This window comes from Myxocyprinus asiaticus, chromosome 38 (genome assembly GCF_019703515.2).
Source record: "Myxocyprinus asiaticus isolate MX2 ecotype Aquarium Trade chromosome 38, UBuf_Myxa_2, whole genome shotgun sequence".
Lineage (NCBI taxonomy): Eukaryota > Metazoa > Chordata > Actinopteri > Cypriniformes > Catostomidae > Myxocyprinus > Myxocyprinus asiaticus.
The window spans coordinates 2585317-2611723 of NC_059381.1; the positions used below are offsets into that span (position 1 = coordinate 2585317).

The window sequence follows — 26407 nt, forward strand, 5'->3', positions numbered from 1 at the left end:
TTTGTTTAGCATGTTTTTCCTGCTGTATGGCAAATTTTGTTCTGGATATCTAAGATCTAACATTAGATTATTCAGCCAAACAAGCTCACAGACAAGTAAAAAATGGCAAATTGTTTAGTAAACTGACTAAGGTAAAAGCAGATATAAAGTTTTTAGCTATACGGGGCTTACAGCAGCAGTGATCGGCGCATAAATGAAACTCTTGTATTTGATGACTTACAGAAATCATATTTCACTTTGCGATTCTTTTGAAAATATTTTGAACTGTGGTATTAGTGCAACAAAACTAACTGTACAGTCACATTTCTGAGAAGGAAAGCTTTCATTTGATATATGACTTGTCCATTTAGGTGCTATGTGAAGGACTTTTATTTTCATATAAATATTTCTACCCCATTACCTCTAGGGGGCGCTAATTTTCAACACGAATGTTTTGAGGCCTTATTTTGTTATTTTAAGTAACATAAATGCAGAAGTGATGTTATCTCTTAAAAGTTCAGATTCTAAGCTTTCAACTGATACCTCATATGCCTGAGTTATGTATACGGAGACTTTAATGTTTTAAGCGTACATTTTTTTTCGTGATATAGCGCCCCCCTTTGGTGCAGGTGGGTCCAATAGAGTTTAAGGGGTGTAATGACAATAATATGAACTAGATATTTGAAGTTTGTCAAGACAAACTCTGATGTTGGCTTGACAAAGACTTGTCTGATAGTTTAAAATAGTTGTAAAAGTTTTACGTTTGGTGGTTATATAGACATAACAATAAGACAAAAAGCTAGCTAGCTTGCTAGATAGACAGAAGCTGTGTCCGAAATCATTCACTCATTCACTATTTCTTATATAGTGAATGGCAGTGAGTGCACTATATCTCAGCAGTGAGTGAACGAAATGAGTGAGTGAATTCGGACGCTGACGTATACACCAAGCATTGGAGCTCTGGGGCTGTCGCAGAAACAACCTATGAACTTTTAAAATACTTGGGCCTTACTTGTTATTCTTATTAAAAATATATTAATACAATAAATCTTCATTCTGTTTGTCATTTTTAATATATATGTTAATATAAAGAGTAAACACATTTTATCAAATGTACATTACTGTATTTATTTGTTATACTTTAATATCTTTAAACTCCAATACAAGTGTTTCTGGGCGCATAGCGCCCTCATCCGACCATAAACAGCACCAAAGTTATCATAACCTATATGTTATAACCGAATATTTAAATCATTCACAGAATTATCATTTCCACTGTGTGCAGTCTCCCGAGTTAAAATAAACTCACCTCAGTGAATTATTTAGTAAATAAAGAATTCTTCGATTTATTTTTTTTAGAACAACAAACAGTATGTTGGCTTTGTCAAAAATTTGTTTTCATAATTTTTCATCATAATGTAACAAAAAACCGCAACTCTAAAATGACTTTACGATGCACAGGCAGGGAAAGAATTGCACAACAGACAGTTCTGACTCTACAATCTGATCTGGATGACCCACACTCAAAGCTGTAATAAAATGTGTAAAAAAATGTCCACATATTCTATATTATTTGTATGGCAACTGCAAACAGCTGAAAGTTAAGCTAATGAGCTATATTACTTGGAAGAATTGTTTATTCCGAAATAATATTTGTTAGACATTGGTTGTTGCTGCCATTTTATAAGAGCAAAGTCCTTTAGTAACCAATGATACCATAATTTCACATGTAATTTGTCTTGTTAATTTCTTTATTCACTTTGTTCAACAGTGCTGAAGATCATCAGATTTAGTGTACCTGCTGCTCAGAAGAGGATGGGCTTTCCGGCAGTTTTCTCCTGGACGTAGCAAGTGAAGCGCTTGAGGAATTTGGGATATTCTCTCTTAGCGACAGCTCTCAGGACAGATGCAGGAGCCCAGCCACCAGGATTCACTGCAACCCACAACAAACATCCAGTCAACGTACATTCAACATCCACAAAAGTGACCTAAGCTACGGCCCTACTCAAGCTGCAGGGTTGCTTAATTTAAAACTAGTGCTGTCAGTCATAAATCACATTTGTAATCATAATTTATCACATCATTTTTTGTAATTGCGATTAATCGCAGATTTTAAAAGTGCTGAAACTTGACACTTTATATACTTCTTTGTCAAAATTAATTTATTTCCATTTTAGGATGAAATAAAAAAAATATGTAGCAATATAATGCTTTATTAACGTTTTCCAAACAAAGCATTCCACAATATAGATAGAAATGCACTAAAATATCACCAATTCAAGTAACATTAAATGTTTCCCAAAGTCTAAATGGGAGTCTGTCTAACTGAAAGAACTAGTCTCCCCATAGGTTGCATATTCACTGCAATGGGCATTAAATCTCTAAAACTCTTATCATCCACAATATGAATCTGCCAGTAGACTGTGGCTATCCTCTTTGTTACAGCAATCGTGAAGCTGCATTCATGATTCGAGTCAGGGCGGCAACGCCAGCATCAACCAGCACTTTGAACTCACCATGAAAAGCGCTTGCAAACAAACACACTTACCAAGGCTGAAAAATACATGATTTCTATCACTAGTCCTACATCAAATAGCGCTAAGAGCTCCTTTCTTCATCATTTTATCACTGACAGGGAAGCGCTGTCAGAGATAATTTTATTTATCGAGATAATAACCTCTATGGCTCTATCATAGTAGAGAGCGTAACGGTCAACTAACATGCTATGACAGTACCGCCCATAGAATGTCTATGGGGCCGCCGCGTTATGCTATTTTATGCTAAGCTTGTAGGCTCACCTTGGTAGAAGGGCTCTGGCACTGTGGCAAGTGTGTCAGTGTAATGACTCGAGGTGGACACATTACAAAGGTTTCGCCCTTCACACCAGTGTTTATGCTGTATTAACGGTCTAATGCATTAATCGCGATTAAGAAAAATTAATGCATTAATTCTGACAGCTCTATTTAAAACAAAAATTTTTAAAACAAATATTATTCTATTATTCTATTTATCTTTTAACATATTTTTATATAATGAGTGGTTCTAACCGTTGGCAACGTATGTGATTTTGCACAAGATGTTGTCTCTGCTGATGTCTTTGTCTCCCTCTGGTGGACTGACCAGTGTCTGACAGATCATCGCAATGTTGATTTTAGCACGAACACACCTGTTGTTTGGCTACATAAAGACAAAAATAATCAACAATCAATAATAAACAATGGAACTGTAATGACTCAAACATTTTTCATATTTATAGGGGGAAAAATATAAAGTCCTATGACCTTTAAAAATACTAAAATGATATGAAAATTAAGTTGAGATTTTATAATTTATTTATTAATATTTTTTTCATTACTCATGGAATGAAGCCATTGAATATAAAAAAAATATATAAATAAAAAGAATATCACCACCAAGATCTTTAACAGACCCTTAAATAACATTAAACTTGACTCTGTGGTTTCTATGGAGATCAGACTCACCTGGGCATTTTCATGGTCGACAGAAAAGTTGCAGACAATCCATGTGTCAGGATCATTTTCGTTATAGGCTATAATCTTACGAATGGCAGACAAATATAAGACATCTCTCTGAGACGCTGGCCACACCCTCTGCAAGACAGAAAAAACAGAACAAAATCTTTCACATAAAGGTGTTCAAGAGGAGTTCAGTAAACAAAAATCAACACCACATAGATACATACAAAACTGCATCTGCTAAGGGTGCAGTCTATGGGATGCAAATCAGAGGATGTTTCAACCTTTTCAAATGTTACCACAAAGTAATCGGAACACAATAAAAGTTACATTACATTAATCCTTTAAACTCTGAAGGTGCTTTTAAAGATGTCCAGTTTCAGTGGCATACCCAAAATTAAAGGCTTATGACTCAACAAAAAACCCCCAAAAAACAAGGAGGGTCAAGTGTTTGGTGTCACTGTAAATAAAACTTAAAAAATATATATATTTTATTACATAGATTATGATAAATTCTGAGACTCTCAGCCTAAGAAACTGCTGAAAAATAAAAAAGAAAAAAGAAAAAAAAACTTGAGCCACAAATGTACTTTTTTTATTTGACATTATGTATCTCAGGTTGTAAATAAGGTGGCTCTGAAAAACTGCTTGTGTTCTGTTCCCAATCATGTCAATTATAACAAAGGGCGTAGATTTGGCTTGAACATGGGGTGGGGTGCAGCTTGAAGCATTTACATGTTTCCATTGATCATGGTATAAATAATGGGGGGGGTGGGTTGTACTTGCTTGTTTTGATTATTACACCCCTGACTATAACTGAGAAAAAATTTGTGTTTATACAGCAACTCAATCAAATATTATAGCATTTCAAAAATAATTTATCATAGTGTCCAAAAATGTCTCCAAACAAATAAAACATTATAATTGTACATAAGAACTAATTACACATGCAAACACAATAATGACTTAAGGTTTGCATAGCATGCAGACATGATTTTAGTAATGAGATTTCACAGAATGAGTTTCATTCTGTGCCATTTGGGTCATCATTGAGTCTGTGCCATATACTTGGCGCCATCTCCTGGTGGCCATATGTAACATTGTGCTTCATGTGGATTATCTAATGATCTATGCATATGATTACCGTGTGTGTGGGCTCATTTGAAAGATAATCGCCTCCTCTAAGTAATGGTATGTGACATTTTATGTTCTGTTTATTTTTTTAAAAGTTATAAGTGAAAACGTGGCATATAAGCGACAACTGTTCAAATGAAACATAAAATGTCAGTGACATGTACTTAGCTATTACTTGCTATATTATTGTCAGATAGGCTGGTTGTATTCTACCCTTTGAGAGCTTTCCAACAACAAATGACACATGGCTATTTGATGAGTTTGTTGTTTTTACTGATTACAATAATATGTACAGTGCACATTTTTTTTTCTTTATAAATTATCAAAACAGAACACTTCTGATTTGTCTGCAAATTTCAAAGCAGTTGTTCAGTTTTGGTCATAATGCCTACATGCATTGGAAAGCAGAGCTTTTAAGCCTACTGTGTTGGTCATGACTGTAGTTATTAATATTTTGACAATTCTTTTTTTTTTTCTTGAGGGCCCACCCAAGCTTAAAGGGTTAAGATATACAGTTGTGCTCAAAAGTTTACATACCCTTGGAGAATTGGTAATATATGTACCATTTTTAAAGAAAACATGAGTGAGCAGGCAAAATACATTTCTTTTATTTCTTATGGGATTCATATTCAGCTGTAGGTTATAACAGAATGGCACAACCATAAAAAAAAATGAAATGACCCCTGTTCAAAAGTCTGCATACCCTTAGTTCTTAATACTGTGTATTGCCCCCTTTAGCATCAATGACAGCGTGCAGTCTTTTGTAATAGTTGTCTATGAGGCCCCAAATTCTTGCAGGTGGTATAGCTGCCCATTCGTCTTGGCAAAATGCCTCCAGGTCATGCAAAGTCTTTGGTTATCTTGCATGAACCGCACGTTTGAGATCTCCCCAGAGTGACTCGATGATATTAAGGTCAGGAGACTGTGATGGCCACTCCAGAACCTTCACCTTTTTCTGGTGTAACCACTGGAGGGTCAACTTGGCCTTGTGCTTAGGGTCATTGTCGTGCTGGAAAGTCCAAGAGCGTCCCTTGCGCAGCTTTCGTGCAGAAGAATGCAAATTGTCTGCCAGTATTTTCTGATAACATGCTGCATTCATCTTGCCATCAGTTTTCACAAGATTCCCTGTGCCTTTAGAGCTCAAACACCCCCAAAACATCAGTGAGCCACCACCATGCTTCACAGTGGGGATGGTATTCTTTTCACTATAGGCCTTGTTGACCCCCCTCCAAACATAGCGCTTATGGTTATGACCATAAAGCTCTATTTTGGTCTCGTCACTCCAAATTACAGCGTGCCAGAAGCTGTGAGGTGTGTCAAGGTGTTGTCGGGCATATTGTAACCGGGCTTTTTTGTGGCATTGGCGCAGTAAAGGCTTCTTTCTGGCAACCTGACCATGCAGCTCATTTTTGTTCAAGTATCGTCGTATTGTGCTCCTTGAAACAACTACACCATCTTTTTCCAGAGCAGCCTGTATTTCTCCTGAGGTTACCTGTGGGTTTTTCTTTGTATGCTGAACAATTCTTCTGGCAGTTGTGGCTGAAATCTTTCTTGGTCTACCTGACCTTGGCTTGGTATCAAGAGATCCCCGAATTTTCCACTTCTTAATAAGTGATTGAACAGTACTGACTGGCATTTTCAAGGCTTTGGATATCTTTTTATATCCTTTTCCATCTTTATAAAGTTCCATTACCTTGTTATGCAGGTCTTTTGACAGTTCTTTTCTGCTCCCCATGGCTCAGTATCTAGCCTGCTCAGTGCATCCACGTGAGAGCTAACAAACTCATTGACTATTTATACACAGACATTAATTGCAATTAGAAAGCCACAGGTGTGGGAAATTAACCTTCAATTGCCATTTAAACCTGTGTGTGTCACCTTGCATGTCTGTAACAAGGCCAAACATTCAAGGGTATGTAAACTTTTGATCAGGGCCATTTGGGTGATTTCTGTTATCATTATGATTTAAAAAGGAGCCAAACAACTATGTGATGATAAATGGCTTCATTTAATCACTATCCTTAAATAAAAGACAGTTTTTTTTGCATGATCAGTCATATTTTCAAAATCAATGCCAAAATGTCACAATTTCTGCCAGGGTATGCAAACTTTTGAGCACAACTGTATACCATACACTGTCATTTTTATTTACAGATTCTTTGATATAGACTCTTTATTATAGATATATGCATCTCAAGTGTATCACAACTTTAGTGTTTTAAAGATAGTTTGGCTAGTCTTTGAGACGTCTGGCAACATGTGTTGGGGCGCCAAAAGACGATTTGTTTGCGCGAGACAAACCTCAACAGATTCCATCACAAAAATTACCTATAGAAATACCTTAAATGAAAAAAGATATGCCCTACTAAAAGTCACTGTATAATTTTCACACTGTTCTCACCTTGTGAGTCTGGTAGATGATGATGGCGTTATCGGACAAAGTTTCCACAGTGTTGAAGTTTTCAACAGTAGCTGGAGACAGACAAAAATTAGACCTGTTTAAATTGACATCAGGGAAAGAACGCTAAAGCACAGACGCAAGTCAAAAAAGCCCTTTAGACTAGAAGCAACACAATTACATCTATTAAACATCACTATTGGCTGAGATTGTGACCATTAGGAGGTGCAGCTAAATTTTTGATTAGCCATTAAAGTGAATTACTTGGCCAGAGAACATCAGAGTAAAAGGATATTACTGTTCGTACATTACATGTCCTGATGCGTCATAGTATTTAAGTATGTGAGAGCATGGTAAGAGTATATGGTGCTTACACAGCCCAAATTGTGCACAGTCATCAAATTGCACCAATATTACAAAAAAGATAATATGTAGTCTCAGGGCCTTATTGAATTATATGAAGGTGTGTGCTATCATCGGATCAGCCCAGAGCACCACTTAAGGGTAATGTCTGCAATACCGGGAACTCTGGGAGAGACGTGTGTGAGCGTGAGCGTGTGTACTCACTCTCCCAGTCATTACGGACATCCGTGTCCCAGAAGTAGTGACAGACTTCATGACCCGTGACCCCTTTGACTGAGTGTGTGGCCTTCAGAGGGTCCAGCACGATTCCGTTCTCCTCCACCTCTCTCCTGTACACCTGAGACACCCAGAACAATAAACACACATGAGGTCTGTGCCATTTAATGTACTATAAAATGGTTTAGTGTAGAAGTACAAGTAGCACGAATATCGTTTACAGATTCTTTTTAGATAAACCATCAAACAGATAGATGGAGAGAAACTTAATGCAGATCAAAAGCCTTTTGTGGGTTTGTTTACATTAGAATTTTTGACAGTTGGAGTTTCAAATAATGAGCATTCTGTTGGCCCATTTGAACATTCCATCAATGTAAGTCTATGGGATTTTTCTGATTTTTGATCATGTGCTGTGCAAAAACTGCACTGAAATATGCAACAGGACATCGTGTACTACAAGAACCCAGATGATGAACTTGTTCAATGAACAACATGCAGAACGTGCAGACTTCTCAACACTAAAATGTTTAGTCAAGAGGTTTAGAACTCAGTAACAGACTGATCAGCTTTGATGGTAGAGTTCTATCATTTCAGCAGTGAACTCACCTTCATCTCTCCCTCTTCCACCACAAGCTGCCAGTTAGCATCTCCACCGACATCCTGCAAGGAGTAGGTCATGTGACTCTTAACCATCTCCTCCACCTGTCCACAACAAAACAAAAGGTCAAAGGTCATATCCTCTCATTTAAAATGACGCAATCCTCATACACTGATCAGCCACAACATTAAAACCACCTGCCTAATATTGTGTAGGTCCCCCTCGTGCTGCCAAAACAGCTCTGACCTGCATCTCAGAATAGCATTCTGAGATTATATTCTTCTCACCACAATTGTACAGAGTGGTTATCTGAGGTAGCGTAGACTTTGTCAGTTCGAACCAGTTCTGGTCATTCTCTGTTGACCTCTCTGATCAACAAGGCGTTTCCATCCACAGAACTGCCACTCACTGGATGTTTTTTGTTTTTGGCAGCATTCTGAGTAAATTCTAGAGACTGTTGTGCGTGAAAATCCCAGGAGATCATCAGTTACAGAAATACTCAAACCAGGCTGTCTAGGACAAACAATCATGCCACGGTCCAAATCACTGAGTTCACATTTTTTCCCCATTCTGATGGTTTAAGTGAACATTAACTGAAGCTCCTGACCAGTATCTCCATGATGTTATGCAATGCACTGATGCCACATGATTGGATGATTAGATAATCACATGGATGATAGTTGGTGCCTGACTGCGGATGGAAACGCCTTGTTGATCAGAGAGTTCAACAGAGAATGACCAGACTGGTTCGAACTGACAAAGTCTACGGTAACTCAGATAACCACTCTGTACAATTGTGGTGAGAAGAATATAATCTCAGAATGCTGTTCTGAGATGTGGGTTGGAGCTGTTTTGGCAGCTCAAGGGGGACCTACACAATATTAGGCAGGTGGTTTTAATGTTGTGGGTGATCGGTATATATACACATAAATAATGCTGCTCTGAACTCCACGAAGACACTGAACATGCAAACGATTGTTGTGAGATGAAAACTGTACTAATAAGCATTCATTATATCTCTTCAAACTACAGCTAAAGGCAAACTATGTAATGTTGACATGCTGTTAATATGGTCTACATTAGTCCAGTATAAAACATCGTGCAGACTTGCCAATAATTTGACTAAACTATTAAACATTGTCTTTCAGACTGTTATGCGTCTGTTTTAAAATCATAGTTCAAAAGATACCCAAACATGCTGTCTAAGTAGGTCTCTCACTAAGTTTTTAGAATTAAAAGGTATAGTTCACCCCAAAAGGAAATATGATAATTTACTCGCTCTCATGTAATCTCAGGTCCCAAACCTGTATGTGGTTGTTCATTTTTTCCAATGGAACACAAAAAAACAACTTTTTAAAAGATTTGATGACAACTCGTAGTGACCAGTCCGCCAAGCTCCAAAACGATACGTTTTAGTCTGTTCCTCACACAAAGCTATATTAGGGCTTCAGGGTAGGGTTGCACCAGCTGTGCATAAGGTCTCAATTTAGTTTTGGTGTAAAGTTCAAACTAAGGGCTAAGTAACTACTAGTTAGTTTGTAACTAAGTCAGTGCTTAATTTGGTTGCACCACCTGTTCTTAATGCAAAACTTAGCTTAGCTCTCCGTAAAGCAATGTGTAGTTGCATAATATGACGATTACCTTTGCTGATCCAACAAGCAGCATTTCAATTTGTAAACAGAACTGTTGAAAAGCCTTGCATTTTTTTGTCTAACGTAACTGTCAGCGGTAATAAATGTAATTTAATTAGGGATACACCGATGTATCGGCTACCAATATTTATCAGCCAATTTAAAACCATCGGCATATTGGTAATATGCATAATGGCATGAAAACGCCGATATGAAAAACCATTGGTTGGTTTATAATTTATTAATAACACACTTTGTAAAACAAATCTGTGAATTCAAATGCACAATCCATATACAGGTGCTGGTCATATAATTAGAATATCATCAAAAAGTTGATTTATTTCACAAATTCCATTCAAAAAGTGAAACTTGTATATTATATTCATTCATTACACACAGACTGATATATTTCAAATGTTTATTTCTTTTAATTTTGATGATTATAACTGACAACTAAGGAAAATCCCAAATTCAGTATCTCAGAAAATTAGAATATTACTTAAGACCAATACAAAGAAAGGATTTTTAGAAATCTTGGCCAACTGAAAAGTATGAACATGAAAAGTATGAGCATGTACAGCACTCAATACATAGTTGGGGCTCCTTTTGCCTGAATTACTGCAGCAATGCGGCGTGGCATGGAGTCAATCAGTCTGTGGCACTGCTCAGGTGTTATGAGAGCCCAGGTTGCTCTGATAGTGGCCTTCAGCTCTTCTGCATTGTTGGGTCTGGCATATCGCATCTTCCTCTTCACAATACCCCATAGATTTTCTATGGGGTTAAGGTCAGGCGAGTTTGCTGGCCAATTAAGAACAGGGATACCATGGTCCTTAAACCAGATACTGATTGCTTTGGCACTGTGTGCAGGTGCCAAGTCCTGTTGGAAAATGAAATCTGCATCTCCATAAAGTTGGTCAGCAGCAGGAAGCATGAAGTGCTCTAAAACTTCCTGGTATATGGCTGCGTTGACCTTGGACCTCAGAAAACACAGTGGACCAACACCAGCAGATGACATGGCACCCCAAACCATCACTGACTGTGGAAACTTTACACTGGACCTCAAGCAACGTGGATTGTGTGCCTCTCCTCTCTTCCTCCAGACTCTGGGACCCTGATTTCCAAAGGAAATGCAAAATTTACTTTCATCAGAGAACATAACTTTGGACCACTCAGCAGCGGTCCAGTCCTTTTTGTCTTTAGCCCAGGCGAGACGCTTCAGACGCTGTCTGTTGTTCAAGAGTGGCTTGACACAAGGAATGCGACAGCTGAAACCCATGTCTTGCATACGTCTGTGCGTAGTGGTTCTCCCCCACATTTTTGAATGGGTTTTGTTTCACAATCCTCTCCAGGGTGCGGTTATCCCTATTGCTTGTACACTTTTTTTCTACCACATCTTTTCCTTCCCTTCGCCTCTCTATTAATGTGCTTGGACACAGAGCTCTGTGAACAGCCAGCCTCTTTTGCAATGACCTTTTGTGTCTTGCCCTCCTTGTGCAATGTGTCAATGGTCATCTTTTGGACAACTGTCAAGTCAGCAGTCTTCCCCATGATTGTGTAGCGTACAGAACTAGACTGAGAGACCATTTAAAGGCCTTTGCAGGTGTTTTGAGTTAATTAGCTGATTAGAGTGTGGCACCAGGTGTCTTCAATATTGAACCTTTTCACAATATTCTAATTTTCTGAGATACTGAATTTGGGATTTTCCTTAGTTGTCAGTTATAATCATCAAAATTAAAAGAAATAAACATTTGAAATATATCAGTCTGTGTGTAATGAATGAATATAATATACAAGTTTCACTTTTTGAATGGAATTAGTGAAATAAATCAACTTTTTGATGATATTCTAATTATATGACCAGCACCTGTATAATAGACACGATATGCAGAAGTGTTGGCACTCCTGAGAACATGTCAAATTTCATTGTCACATTAATAAGGAAAAACCACCATAAATGGATGTGACAGTTGTGAAAGCGGCACATACCCGTAGGCTACAATAGAAGTACACCGATACCAATTTTTGAAGGCTGATACAAGGAGAGGACAGTGCAGCTTTAGTATTGATTGATTGTTCTCGGTTTGTTGCGTTGAGCCTGACTGAGTTCGACGTCTGTTCGATTGCTTTATACTGTGTTATTGGGCTGAAGTAAAGTGACACCCATCACTTTTTCCAGCTTCGTCTTTACACGTAAACATATGATTTTTGGAGTTGCGGTGTTTATGGCAACAATGAACGTCTGGCACGACCAGAGCCCTTCTTAAAGGTAAGCCTTCAAGGTTAGCATAGAATAGCGTAACGTGGCGGTCCCATAGACATTCTATGGGTGGTACACTGGCGAGGAGATAGATCGATGGAGAAGATTGCTTCATGACGTTGAATGAACTGCTTTTTGTGAGGAAACAGTTCATCACTTAATGAATTGACCACCTGTCCGCTAATCTTAAACATGATTTATAATAAATAATCTGTTTGGTGTAAACTATGAGTTTCATATGATAAAATTGCAATTTATTAAAAGAAGTCACGGAAGATTCTATGACATGTAGGTGTCAGATTACAGCTCACCCCATGACTTACTGTCGTAACCTGCTAGATGAACAGTACTAGCTGTTACACTCTCTTCTATGATAGAACTGCGATGGTTGTTATCTCTACAATAGAAGATCTCAGGCAGGAGTCTGATCATAGCACTCTTTTTTTCCTCCCTCAAACACAAATGTGCAGAGAGAGAGAGAAGGCGGATGCAATGAAAACTCAAGCATTAGTTTCAAACGTTTTCTTTCTTAACTTTCTTAACGCAAGATCCGTTTTTTTACATAATGTTCTCCCTTGTTGATGTAAACTAGTGTAAATGTCCACATCAGCAGCCTACAGAGAGGAGGTGCACACTCTGACACACTGGTGTCAGGAGCACATCCTCTCCCTCAACGTCAGTAAGACAAAGGAGCTTGTGGTGGACTTCAGGAGAAAAGACAGAGAACACAGTCCCATCACCATCAATGGAGCACCAGTGGAGAGAGTCAGCAGCTTCAAGTTCCTGGGTGTCCACATCACTGAGGAACTCACATGGTCCAACCACACTGAAGTCGTTGTGAAGAAGGCTCATCAGCGCCTCTTCTTCCTGAGACGGCTGAGGAAGTTTGGAATGAACCGCCACATCCTCACACGGTTCTACACCTGCACTGTAGAGAGCATCCTGACTGGCTGCATCTCCGCCTGGTATGGCAATAGCACCGCCCACAACCGCAGAGCGCTGCAAAGGGTGGTGCGAACTGCCAGACACATCATCGGAGGTGAGCTTCCCTCCCTCCAGGAAATATATACAAGGCGGTGTGTGAAAAAAGCTCGGAGGATCATCAGAGACTCCAGTCACCCGAGCCATGGGCTGTTCTCACTGCTACCATCAGGTAGGCGGTATCGCAGCATCAGGACCCGCACCAGCCGACTTCATGATAGCTTCTTCCCCCAAGCAATCAGACTTCTGAACTCTTGATCTCCCACGATCAAAATACATCAGCACTGCACTTTATTACCCTTACTCTTATATCTCACACCGGACTGTCATAAATTATATTATTATTATATTATATTCTCTCTTAACAACTGACTATCAACCGACAGCCTGAATGTCAATACAGTACAATACTGTACATTCTATATATACTATACATACTTTTTATATATTTTTATTTTTTATTGAATAATGTGTATCTATATAGTGCGTATTGTATACTGTACAGTGTATGTTATTATTTGTATATTGTTGAGTGTAATTATGTGTATATCAGATGTTTAAATTGTGTTGTGTTAATTTGATGTTATTGTAAATTGGTATATGTCTCATCACTGTCACTGACTGCTATGTTGATCGGAACTGCACCCAAGAATTTCACACACCATTGCACTTGTGTATATGGCTGTGTGACAATAAAGTGATTTGATTGATTTGATCATTATATATGTCTAAAGGATTGAAGTCTGTCATCTAAAACACGACCTCATGATGACATTTAATCAGTTTGCATTTTTATTCCAACTGTTACTCCTGGTCGGAGGCTTCCGTAAATATTTAGTTTACATATAGGTTACGTTTCACTGAAGTTTAATGGTGCAATGCTCAAATATTGAAGCTTAGTGCCCATTTACATCACAATTAGGCTAAGTTGTAACTTAAGCATGGGTGGTGCAACCAGCCCCATAAGACTTGGAATATAGCATACAAGTCACATCGAATACTTTTTAATTAAAAAAAAAACTTTTTTGTAAATGTTGACAGATTTTCATTTTTGGTGAACTATCCCTTTAATCTTATATTCAAAATAACACTGATACCTCTATTTTGCATACGAGTAATGCTTATGACCATGCCATAATAAGCTTGTAACGGATGAGTGTGCTGGGGACGCTGTTACCTCAGCACTGAATCTGTGCTCATGGAGGAAGGGAGTGAAGACAACAGCAGAAGATGAGGGAGAGCAGGGAGGAGAGGGGGGCTACAGAGATGAGGAAGAGAGAGAGAAATGCTGCTTCATCAGGGGTTCAGATTTTGAGAAATGTCACAAGTGAAAGAAGACACAGAAGGACAGAGAGCATGATGGGGACACAGGAAAAGATCAGTTGAGGATCATAATGAGCTACTAAAAACATCAGGGAGAAATGTACTCACTTTCTCTGCAAATCGGTGAGAGCCCACCGTGGAGTAGGCGTCTCCTGAAGGCACGGAGTTGCTCCTCTGTAGCCTGCTCTTATCACACTAAGACCACACACAGACACACGCAGTTGTGTGAGATTTAACATTCTTTCAATACCAGATTTGCTCATTATGCAATAAGGTACAAGAGGTTGCGCTAAATTGTAAATCCACCCAGTTAGGCACAAGTGACAAAAGAGTGACTTGCGCAATATAGTGTACTCTAAGGGAAACCGAATATTTTGAAATAAAGTAGAGCCAGATTTTATTTTATCCATCAAGATTAAACCCCTAGAGAGTCAAGCATTGACATTTTTCTTCATTTAAACTGTTTTTTAGGAAGCCACCCATTATAAAAATCTAGATTTCTAAGCATATATGTTTTGGGGTTCACTTTGTGTGACTTTAGCAAACAATGACAGTCAATGGGGGGAAAACAATTTACCCACCAAAACTATTGTTGAGATACAGTTCAGTGTCAGCAACTGTCATGTGTAGTTTATATATTTATTTATTTTATTACCATTTTAATAAAACAGGTATTATTTAATTGCTTTAAAGGAATATTCTGAGGGTCAATACAAGTTAAGCTCAATCAACAGCATTTGTGGCATAATGTTGATTAAGACAAAAAATAAATAAATAATGGACTCATCCCTCTTTTTTCTTTAAAAAAAAAAAAAGAAAAAAATCGAGGTTACAGTGAGGCACTTACATTTTTGGAGAGTTTAAAGGTAGAAATGTGAAGATTATAATTTTATATAAGCACTTACATTAATTCTCTTAAAACTTGTGTATTATTTGAGCCGTAAAGTTGTTTAAATCATTGTTTTATGGTCGTTTTAGGGTTTATGCCGTTACGTTGTCATGAAAATGAAGTTGTAAAATTGGATATAACTTTACACAGAAAAGGTAAGTGATTTTATCACACTAATATCAGTTTAAAGTGACATCATTTTCATTCATCACATCATTTTTTAAACACGTTTATAAAAATTAAGACAAAAGAAAATACGAATTGTTGCACGTTTCAATCAACTGCGTCATGCGCATTATCGTGATGGACCTGCTGAATGACCTCCTTGCTTCGGGGAGAGTTTTATTTGCAGGATTGGAGCAACCTGAACCTTGTTTTATTAAAAGCTGCCAGGAGACAGCGTAGAATAAGAGTAATATCTGATACAATGAGGGCTAAAACTGCGATGCCCATAGGCCACCAGCCTCCGTATACTTGAGCACCCGCACTCAAAACCGTGGCGGATTGTGAGAACCCACTTTTACGACCAGCTGTGTTAAACAATTCTGAATGTCAAGGGCTACAGAGCGCAACAGTCTGGTTCCGGAAGTAAAAATCCCATTTATTTATCCCATAGGAATTGATTTTCAACTATAACTTGTAAACCTTCTAGGACAGACCTACCGTGAGCTATGAGGTTGTTCATCGATGGTATATGCTTCCGTTGAAACCATTCATCTGCGTTCTCAACTTCATTGTTTAAAAATCATGTTTGATAGCATAATTCATGGTAAACAACTACATTACCCATGGTACATCAGAGAAAGATCCACCAATCAGAGAACTGCGGGCAACGAAAACCACAAAACGTGCCTCAGAGCGACCGCGCGCTCCCATGCGCACTGTGAATGAAGTAATCGAGTCGGTGTCTCTTCATCCTTAATCTACTTATATATTTGTACATATCGGCTATTTAGCAATAAAAGTAAAATATATTGTCTCTATACTTATAATCAACAACCTAAAATCAATAGTTTTATATATGCCCATAGTTTTCTATTCGATGACATCATTCGCAACGCTTCATGGGATTGTAGTCTGTGCCCTCATGAAAGACGGTAAGTACACAGCCTTGTACCTTTATCTTTATGTCAAATACTTTTTCGCCTCAAAACAATGTTTGTGATGTTGTGATTCACCTCGGAGCTGGTTGGTTTGGTTCATGGTGCACAACTCTTTTATGAAGGATTTTATTACAAATATATGGATGAAATGAAATGGGGAAAATACTTCCGGAACCCAGACGGCTGAAAAAGTGTGCGGGCACTGTTGCGCTCTATGTTCAAGAATTGGGTGCCAAGGTTCGTAATTTAATTGGGCCAGTCACATCTAGCTATCGCATACTCATAACACGTGCACGAATGGTCAAAACACGCCATTGTTTTGTGGATAAACTGTTTCCATCTCCTAAACGCGCATTTTAAATGTGAAACTCTCCACATCCGCATTAAAAAAGTGAATTTTGAGAGTTATTCACATCAAGCGTTTCCATTCAGGATTTCTTATGCGCAATTTCAAAATGTGCATAAAAATAGTTGGATGGAAACCCAGTGAGTATTTTGACGTTTATGGGTCAGCCACATTCACTTCCATTGTAAGTACCTCACTGTAATCCAGATTTCTGCTTTTTTGGTTTTACAGAAAAGAAGAGGCAGGTTGAAATTTATTCTGTGGTCATTAAGCCACAAATGTTGTCGATTAAGCTTAACTTGTATTGAACCCGGAATATACCTTTAAAGCACTTACATAATACCTAATACATGAGTCACTGAAATTTTATTGGATCATGACTGTTAGGCTGAACTTTTTGGCTCACACAGCTTTAACTAGAGGCAGATAAAGCTGTTACACTTTGTTGTTCTTCTTTAGAATAATGTGCACTGATGAATCGTTCCCAATGAGACCAGGATCATTTATTAAGAAAGTGTCAATGCTGATTTCATATTGTCTTTCAACACCAAATTTACTTTAGATTGTCTGCAGTAACACACCTGTTCTTCTATTTTGTCTTGTCTGTCCAGAGCGGCCTCCACTGCATCAAAGAACTCATCCTCATTGATCAGACTGTTTGGACCCTCCTGATTGACACAACGAGGAAGATATGAAAATGACAAAAAATGAAGTAAAATTACTAGTTACTAAACTTCTGCAGGCATCAGCATTTTAAACAGAACCCACCTCATAATCAGGTCCTCCAAAATGTGACTTCTTCGTGAGCTCAGACAGGGCTGATTTATACGCTTCCTCCACCCTCCTCCTCTTCTCAATCTCCTGTAGAAAGAAAGAGAGAGAGAGAGAGAGAGAGAGAGAGAGAGAATTGAGCTGACTCAACACTCTGCTGTTGTAATGTTTAATGTCTTGGCATGAGCAGATATCTTCTCAGTGTGATGTGGGCAGAGCGAGAGAGAGTATCAGTGCAGAATTGTCCTGAAGTGCTTCATTGTTCGGACAGAAGAGGCAGCGACTGTTCTAATTCTCATTCTGTCTGTATCTGTTGGTATTGTGTTGAATGCTGCTGACTGCAACACATTAGCAGATAGATTCAGCTCCACCTCTGTAACGCACACTAGACACTTTCACACAGGAAACCCATTAAGTCACTGGATTAAATTTTCTGTTTAAGGTATCACACCAATATTTGCACGTTTTGTCCATATTGCTACTCTTCATATATAAAAACTAAAATGACATTACTACTGAAATAAAGTACTACAGAAATGTGCAAACTGTTATGTCAGAGCATGCTAACTTTGTACTAGTCGATTAGTTCTCACATCATTTTAAAGATATATTTCTCCTAAAGTCTGTGTGTTGTTTTGCTCGGCACTATGAGAAATACATCTTATTTTCACAGTCGGCACTGAGAACATTGTTTTGCTCTGTCAGAGACACAAACACAAGAGCAATCTGCCTCTGGTAAAATAACACACCATTCCTCTCTGAATTCAGCAGCTCTAATATGATGTCTAGAGGCCCGTGTGTCATACCTTATCCAGTCTCTTCTGCCAGCTGTCTTCTCTCTTCATCATCAGGTCGATGCAGTGAGAGAGAGTGGCCAAGATCCCTGCAGTGGTCGCCTTGAACGTGATGGCCTCTCCTTTAAAATCGATCCCATTAATACCTTTATGACTGAGACACTGGAACACTGGAAGAGAAAGAGATCCAAACTCTTTAAAGAGATGTAACTGGCAAGGCCATTGTTTGGTCAGTCTGTATTACACCATGTAATAATTCAGCAACACAAGAAATCTTGTTGGTTGCTTAGGTTATATTTCTGTTGTGTTGTGCATGGAAGCACTACCCATAGCAGAGTTTAACTCTAAGTTTTGCCCAGAAGGGTCAGTGCTCTGTTGTTACCTCAACTTACAGTCAGTTATCATGAACAAGTGTTTTTATGCCTTGCAAACTGAGACATTTGGTTGCATTTGGTTTTTGTTCTTGCAAATTCTACTAATTCAAACTTGTCAAGATAAAGCCATCTAGCTAGATAACAGAGGTTTTATTGAAATTGCAAGAGTGACTTGTGTGTTTACGAATATAACATAGGGTTAACATTATAGCTGTATAATTTTCAGCTACTTTTGCAACTTTTGTTGCTTGTAAAGAAATAATAATGAACAAGGGCAGTGTTAAGCTGGCGCTACACTAGCATTTTCTTCATGGTTCGGTTGGCTTTCACAAGGTTACATTTTAAAATGCACCAAAACTCCATCAAAGTTATTTTTATCTGTCATTAGTTGCTTTTGCAATATTTCCTCAGAATGACAGAATCACTTTGGATTTTAATCAGTGTTTGTTATGATATGCAGCTGAGTGTGATAAAACATAAAAGTTGGGGCTTGGGTAGCTCAGTGGTAAAATACGCTGGCTACCACACCTGGAGTTCGCTAGTTCGAATCCCAGGGCGTGCTGAGTGACTCCAGCCAGGTCTCCTAAGCAACCAAATTGGCCCGGTTGCTAGGGAGGGTAGAGTCACATGGGGTAACCTCCTCGTGGTCGCTATAATGTGGTTTGTTCTCGGTGGGGCGCATGGTGAATTGAGCGTGGTTGCCGCGGTGGATGGCGTGAAGCCTCCACACGTGCTATGTCTCCGTGACAACGCGCTCAACAAGCCACGTGATAAGATGCGCGGGTTGACTGTCTCAGACGCGGAGGCAACTGGGATTCGTCCTCCGCCACCCGGACTGAGGCGAATCACTACGCGACCACGAGGACTTGGAGCGCATTGGGAATTGGGCATTCCAAATTGGGAGAAAAAGGGGAAAAATCCCCCCCAAAAAAAAGATAAATAAAAGTTCAGATCAGCTTGTTATCTTGTCAGTGACAGAATGATTTTTTCAAACAAAACGGAAGTGATTTTCCAGTGCTTGAAGCCATTAACTCAGCAGGGAGTCCCGATGGTCAAGTGATTAACACCTCCCGCTGAGAGGTGCTAAAGGGTGCTCTGTATCCCTCTATCTGGCCGGTGATTATGTTAATTAAGCTAACACCTGAAGATCATTGGAAAAAATCAGCTACTGTAGAACCAGCTTTAATCTCGTCAATGGAATCACTGATGAAAACATTCGTTGACAAAAGGCTTTCTCGATTTAGTCAACGATAATAAAGATGAAACAAAAAAGGCGCATCACGATAATTAAACGATTTTTTTAAAGCATACTATTTTTGAAACCATGATGATCTAACAATATTTATTGTGAAAATAGTTTCTAAAGATTTTTCAAAAATTACGACTTGTCCCATAGCTGTGGCTTTATTTCCACCACTTAATTATTAATTATTTTTAAGTTATACTTGTTAACCAAGTCGACAATATTAAAGAACTATAGATAAGCTACAAGTGATGTTTATACAAAACAAAGAAAATTCAAGGTTAAAATTACGTGTGAGCAGAGTTATGTAAAAGGTGAAAGAATTATGCAAAAAAAGTGTAATAATATTTTTTTATTGTGTGTATTTAGGATACATAACATGTTAGCTCTGAAATTAGCCTTAGTCAGCATGCAAATGTCATTTTTTGTGACATGCATCTATCAACATATGTTATTCTTTGTTATTTTATTATATTTGAAAACATACTTTAAGTGTACCATTATTGTAGATTTCTTTTATTTTTTTGGCAAAACAACACCAAAGCATTAAACTCTGGTGTTTTTGAGAGAAGCATTTTTTATTATTATTATCTTCTTGAGTATGTATAGCATTTATGTAATAATTGGCTACAGCACTTCTAAAAGAGGCTATTTAGACTAGTGTCAGAAATTAACTTTTCTATTAACATTTACATTTTACATTTATGCATTTGGCAGACGCTTTTATCCAAAGTGTCTTACAGTGTACTTATTACAGGGACAATCCCCCTGGAGCAACCTGGAGTTAAGTGCCTTGCTCAAGGACACAATGGTGGTGGCTGTGGGGATCGAACCGGCAACCTTCTGATTGCAAGTTATGTGCTTTAGTCCACTACGCCGCCACCACCACTCCTATTAAGGGGCAACATTTGCCCCCTGGAGTTGTTTTAAGGGGCATGTTTCACCATTATGAGGGAATTGTTCGGGCATATTTTTTCTAACTACAAAAATATGACAATCTGACGTCATTGTGATAAATCAAATATTTCAAATTAATTGAGCAAGAAACCTGCTTAATTTTTCCACACACAGAAATATGATGAGACTCACATTTCTCTTTGCTGCCGTTGTTGTTATGTAGGAATTCTCCATTGGCACGAGTGGTAGGGAAATCATCTTCATCATCTTCCACAACTGAGCAGAGAAAACACACACATACACACGTCAGTATGAACTCATGGCCCTGCGGTAGGTGGTGCTGAGATCCACCCAATCACATGCTGCGATTGACCCACTGTAGCACTGAACTGTTCACAGGCTCGGAGACAGAGAGATGGAGGGGAAGGACTAAGACGAACAAAAGAAGCAGTTGATCATTTGTGTGAATCAACATGCCCATGTGCTGCAACATTAGATGGAAAGAAAGAGAGATACTGATAAAGAAAAAGGTTCAATTTAAAGTTAGACAGATAGACAAACAAAACAGACAGACAGACAGCACTGGAGAGGAATGTGCAGAGATGTGAACACATGTATGGTGAAAAAAAGAGAGAGATCCCCAAAGACAAAAAAACAAAAAAAAAAACAACATGCAACAGCATAATATCATATAACCATGTGACGAACGCCTGTGCTTTATGCTTAAATAAATAGGAAATTCAATTTAATATAGTCAGATCAATAAGAGACAGACAGATATTTTAAGAACTACAAAATAACATAAGCAAAAATGTCAAACACTTGCTGGCTTTAGATGCTGCAATGTAAAGATTTGCTGAGTTTTACACTGATGCACAGACCAAACAAGAAAAAATAAAGACTTTTGAAAAATTCCTAAGGCCTTTACTTGATGAAACTGAATTCAGCACTTTTTAAGACCTGCAGAAGCTCTGTGATGGAAACATGTTAACACCAACATACAGGCCTGTTTGGGAACCAAAATGACAAATGGAAAGAAATTTAAGGTGTAAGGAGAGCTACATCCCATAGACTGAATAATGTGCTGTTGTAATGTCAGCTACAGGTAGATACTGCTGTTCTCTTTGACAGCTGAGTAGAATTTTTTTGTTCAATGCAGTTCACTCATAGGAGTGTGACAGAAATACATGGTAGGAATAGTTAAGGAGACTCGGATGTGTGTGTGTGTGTGTGTGTATATGTACTCACTTTTGTCTCTCTGAAGCTCATCTTTAGTCACTGCATCAGCGCAGCCGTCAAAGTATTTCTGCAGCGTGTCCACTTGTCTGCACAGGATGTCGCGAAATGTCTCCATCTCTGCTAGCTTCTCGCGCAGACTGTGACCCTTCTGTGGACCACACACACACAGTTATTTGAGTTCAGAACCATACAAAAATAACAATAGTAGACGCTTCATACCCGGCGTGTGTGCACACATGTTCTTACCTTAAAGGAGGAAGTAGAGGTGGCAGAGTATCCGCTGGTGGCAGATGTGAGGGAGAGCATGGAGCCATGTCTCCTCAAACTGGACTCGGAACCATAGCCAGACTCAGCCTAAAGAAAAAGAGAGAGGTTTATGAGGTTTATGTCTAGCCTAAGGGCATGATGTAAAACAAAGTTGTGCAAAAGTCCAATGGCTATTCACCAGCATAAGAAACAGTTATAGCGGGTAAAAGATGGGGTCAAGACCAAGGATACGTTCTGCTCCATTCTGTTGCACTCTGTCTGGTGTCATTTTAACAGCCTCTCTTGCAGCACTGGGCTCAGATACATGCTGTTACCACAGTAAGGTAGAGTCGCAAATGCCACTTCACAACCGAATAGCCCTACTATTTATATTACTATCATTCATACAACTGTAATTAACAAAAAACACTGGACCATCATGGTACAACCATGCAACACTGAGTTCAGTACAAGTTAAGCACTATTGACAGCATTTGTAGCACAGTGTTGATTACCACAGAAGTATTTTTGACTCGTCTTTTATTTAAAAAAATAATAATAATAATAATAAATAAAAATCACAGTTACAATAAGGCACTTCAAATGGAAGTGAATAGGGCCATAAATATTAAAATACACCCTTTAAAAAGTATAGCCACAGGACGTAAACATGATGCACGTTAACATGATTTTAGTGTGATAAAATCACTTAGAGGGTTTACACGTTGTCGTCATGGCAAAGGAGTTGTAATATTGGATATAACTTTACACAGATAAGGTTACCAAGCGATTTTATTACACTAAAATAAACATGTATAATGTTTATAATGGCTATACTTTTGAAATGGTGTGTACTTGTAACTGTACTGTAATTGCATTGTTTTTTTGTTTTTTTAATAAACCAGTCAAAAATATTTTGTAGTAAATCAACACTGTCACAAATGCTGTTGATTGAGCTTAACTTGCATGTGAACCGGAACATTCCTTTAACATAAAACTGTCAATTGAAAAATTCTCGTTTTACTGTACATTTTTTACTTAAGATGAGAATATAAACTGGCTAAATCTTTTGATTTTGCAATTTTATGCACTTTAATTTAAAACGGTATGCACTTAAATTAATAGCCAGTTATGTATTGTAAATAGGGCTGGGTATTGATCCAGATTTCCCAATTCGATTATGATTCAGAAGCTCTCGATTTGATTAGATTTTGACTTCGATACATTTCTGCTACAATGTCCATTTTGCTTACGTATAAAATTCTCTCTCAGCTAATGCTCTTAATTATAAAGGAACCTTCAAGGTACAATTCGAAAATATTAATTTTACTAATTTTATTTCATCATTAGTTTTTCATCAAATTGGTTTCAAATTTTAGCTTATGAAAAATGTTCAAAATCAGTTTATTCCATCAATTAATGTCTTGAAATTGCATATTTTATGCTTCATATATATTTTCGTAAAATGTTTGTTTACTTGCATAATTTGTACTATTTACACGTATTTACATTGATATGTAGGACACATGCTAAATAAATACGGTCTCTTTAAGACTAGCGGCATTAGCCAGTGAGCGCTTATAAGGAGAGAAGACGCGCATAATTTCTTTAGCGCATCCATGCGTGATTGGAATGATATGTTTCCTTTTTTATTGTTTTTAATCAACCATAGAGAACAGAAAGGGTATGAAAGGAGACATTATTCAATGACAGATGGATCTCGTCTTTGGACGTACAGAACGAGTTAAACTCAACTTTTACTCTCAACACGCAGTGAAATAACAACTAATAACTGTGCTAATAACTTCTTCTCCGCTATACAACTCAATCACTGAACATTTACCAGCCAGTGGCTAATCATAGACATTTTTAGTCACATAGCGTGAGATCTGGTCGCATGTGCGAGTGATTTACTTGCATTATAGAGGGTAGCCACATAGAGTAAAACATTGATCTTGGGATTTAAGAATCGATGTTGAGATAAGAAAATCGAGCTGATATTTGAACCCAGCCCTAATTGTAAACTTAGGAGACAAAATAGATTAGAATCTTGGTCATTTTTATTTTGATATTATTTATTTTCTCAGCCCTGTTGACAGCTTTAGTTCAGCCCTCCTTACAGGATTCGATGACACACAAATGCAACAAAAACAAAAAGCTCACAACCAGTGATTATCAAAGCCAAGCTTAAATATGGCAGCACTTGAACATGCAGTTGACCTGTAAAATTTCCACTTTAAATCTTCAGGGTACACACACACACACACACACACAGACAGTCAAGAGTCACTTTCCAAGAACCCATGATTCTCCTGTGGTTCATTACATGAGTAACAGTCTCTGAAAATAGTATCTGAGTTTATTTAGAAGCATAAACACACACACAGTAACAAAGAGTATATCCCCATGACAATCTAGAGCAGAACATGATAACACAGGCCCAGATACTGTATCTTTCTTTGGTCATCATCTCACACAAACACATTGAGAAATAGAGAAGTTTAATCTCCAATCCAGTCAATCTGAGAGATGTTCAACATGCTGAAACTGATGTAAACAAATGAATGAGCTAAAAAAAAAAAAAAAGAAACATGTATTTATAAACACACACTGAACACAAACCCAGAGAGAAAGATGAACTCGCACACTGTCGATAAGAGCTCCCTGTAAACATCACCCACCTCTTTCCAGTCACAACAGTCTATTTTTACAAGATGTCTTTGCAGATAAGAGTCAAAACACATCCTACCGTGAAAGCTGCTCTCCTGGCCGGAAAATAAATCAATATATCAGCACATCTGTCTCATTCCACTGGCTATGTGGAATATGGCCAATTATTTTTTTCATATGTAAACCCATATGCTGCAATAAACATTTCAAACAGTAGTATGCTACATGATTTCATCATCTCAGAAATAATTACACTTATTTTAATTTTTAGTGAGAAATTGGCATTTTCCACTACAAGGTGGCAACAGTGAGCTCTGTGTACGGTTGAGCGGGCATAATCTGAGGTTACTATCGGGTGAACCATAGAATAACCCTTCAGTGTCTCTGCCAAGGATGAGTCAAGCACTGCATTCATTCCAGCCAATCAAACACAGAGTTACTGTGACTGACAACCACAACGCCAACCAATCAGAGGTCAGGAATACCTGAATGTGTCAGAGATATAAAAATCAATAGGCTTAGCGGCAGGTGCATAGATGATAAACTACAGAACAATAACATCCAATTATGCCATATCACAGAGCAAACCAATAAACCTAATGAGCGTGTTACAAAACAGTGGGAGAAAGAGAGCGAGGGAGGGAGGGGGGATGAATTATAATCAGTGTAATGTTTATTACTGCAGAAACAGAAGACAGACGCATTCATTAGCAGTATTTATAAAAATATAATGTGTGTATTTATGTGAGTCAGAGAGCATGTGTGTGTGTTACCACACAGATGATATAAGATTAAATAAAACATGTCTTGTAGATACACAACCACATTTCTCATTTCCAGTAGGTTTATTGAGAGTGTGCGGTGTCGTCTGATTGATTTGACACAGTGAATGACTTACCACAATACAGCACTGATTAGATTTACAGACTGAGTTTAGTTTAGAAATTAGCAACTGCAACAACAGGCAGAAACTCACAGCACTACCCATACAGGCCCATTTTATATATCCTCCACGTAACTCACGTTAATAGGAAGGAGGAAATAACAGTACACACCAGCAACCATGGATGGCACGTGCACATTAGTAATCGCATTTTCTCACAAAAGACCAAATCAAACCAATTGCACATACAGTTCATAGTAAATATGACATTTACTCATAGCGCACATGAAGTGCTTTTACTTTGAAGTTGCACCTACACGCTCGTGCGGATCCAGCGCATGCAGCAATCTCCTGACAGTTTTTAACAGCCTGGATCGTCTGCTTGGATTGTCACGGAGTGACTGTCATGATTTGTGAATCGGAGGAACTTTTGATCCTGAAGTTTTGGCCCATTGTACAAAGGGGGCTCAGTTTGTTCCTGGGAGGCAGCAGATGGCCTATCCCCACCATATTATTGGCATTTTGGTTGAACAAACTGCATCTGGGATTTTACTCATTTTGGACTCTCTCATTGTTCGCCATAGTAAAGATATAAT

The 26407-nt window shown here is 38.2% G+C and overlaps 1 protein-coding gene across 3 annotated transcripts in view; it reads right to left on the reverse strand.

The window, feature by feature from the left end:
- LOC127429247 (ceramide transfer protein-like) overlaps positions 1 to 26407 on the reverse strand; it is a 50622-nt gene that overhangs the window by 2722 nt on the left and 21493 nt on the right. For 2 of the 3 annotated variants that reach the window (XM_051678171.1, XM_051678173.1), the window contains exons 4-17: positions 22259 to 22366; positions 22022 to 22160; positions 20966 to 21049; positions 18272 to 18429; positions 17463 to 17555; positions 17276 to 17362; positions 14465 to 14551; positions 14211 to 14291; positions 8173 to 8268; positions 7555 to 7687; positions 6991 to 7061; positions 3462 to 3590; positions 3027 to 3156; positions 1778 to 1912 (exon numbers count right to left, since the gene is read on the reverse strand). In XM_051678171.1, coding sequence (XP_051534131.1) covers positions 1785 to 1912; positions 3027 to 3156; positions 3462 to 3590; positions 6991 to 7061; positions 7555 to 7687; positions 8173 to 8268; positions 14211 to 14291; positions 14465 to 14551; positions 17276 to 17362; positions 17463 to 17555; positions 18272 to 18429; positions 20966 to 21049; positions 22022 to 22160; positions 22259 to 22366 — 1524 coding nt within the window. In that variant the 3' untranslated portion in view covers positions 1778 to 1784. The remainder of the gene's footprint in view (positions 1 to 1777; positions 1913 to 3026; positions 3157 to 3461; positions 3591 to 6990; positions 7062 to 7554; positions 7688 to 8172; positions 8269 to 14210; positions 14292 to 14464; positions 14552 to 17275; positions 17363 to 17462; positions 17556 to 18271; positions 18430 to 20965; positions 21050 to 22021; positions 22161 to 22258; positions 22367 to 26407) is intronic. The other variant, XM_051678172.1, reaches the window with a different exon arrangement.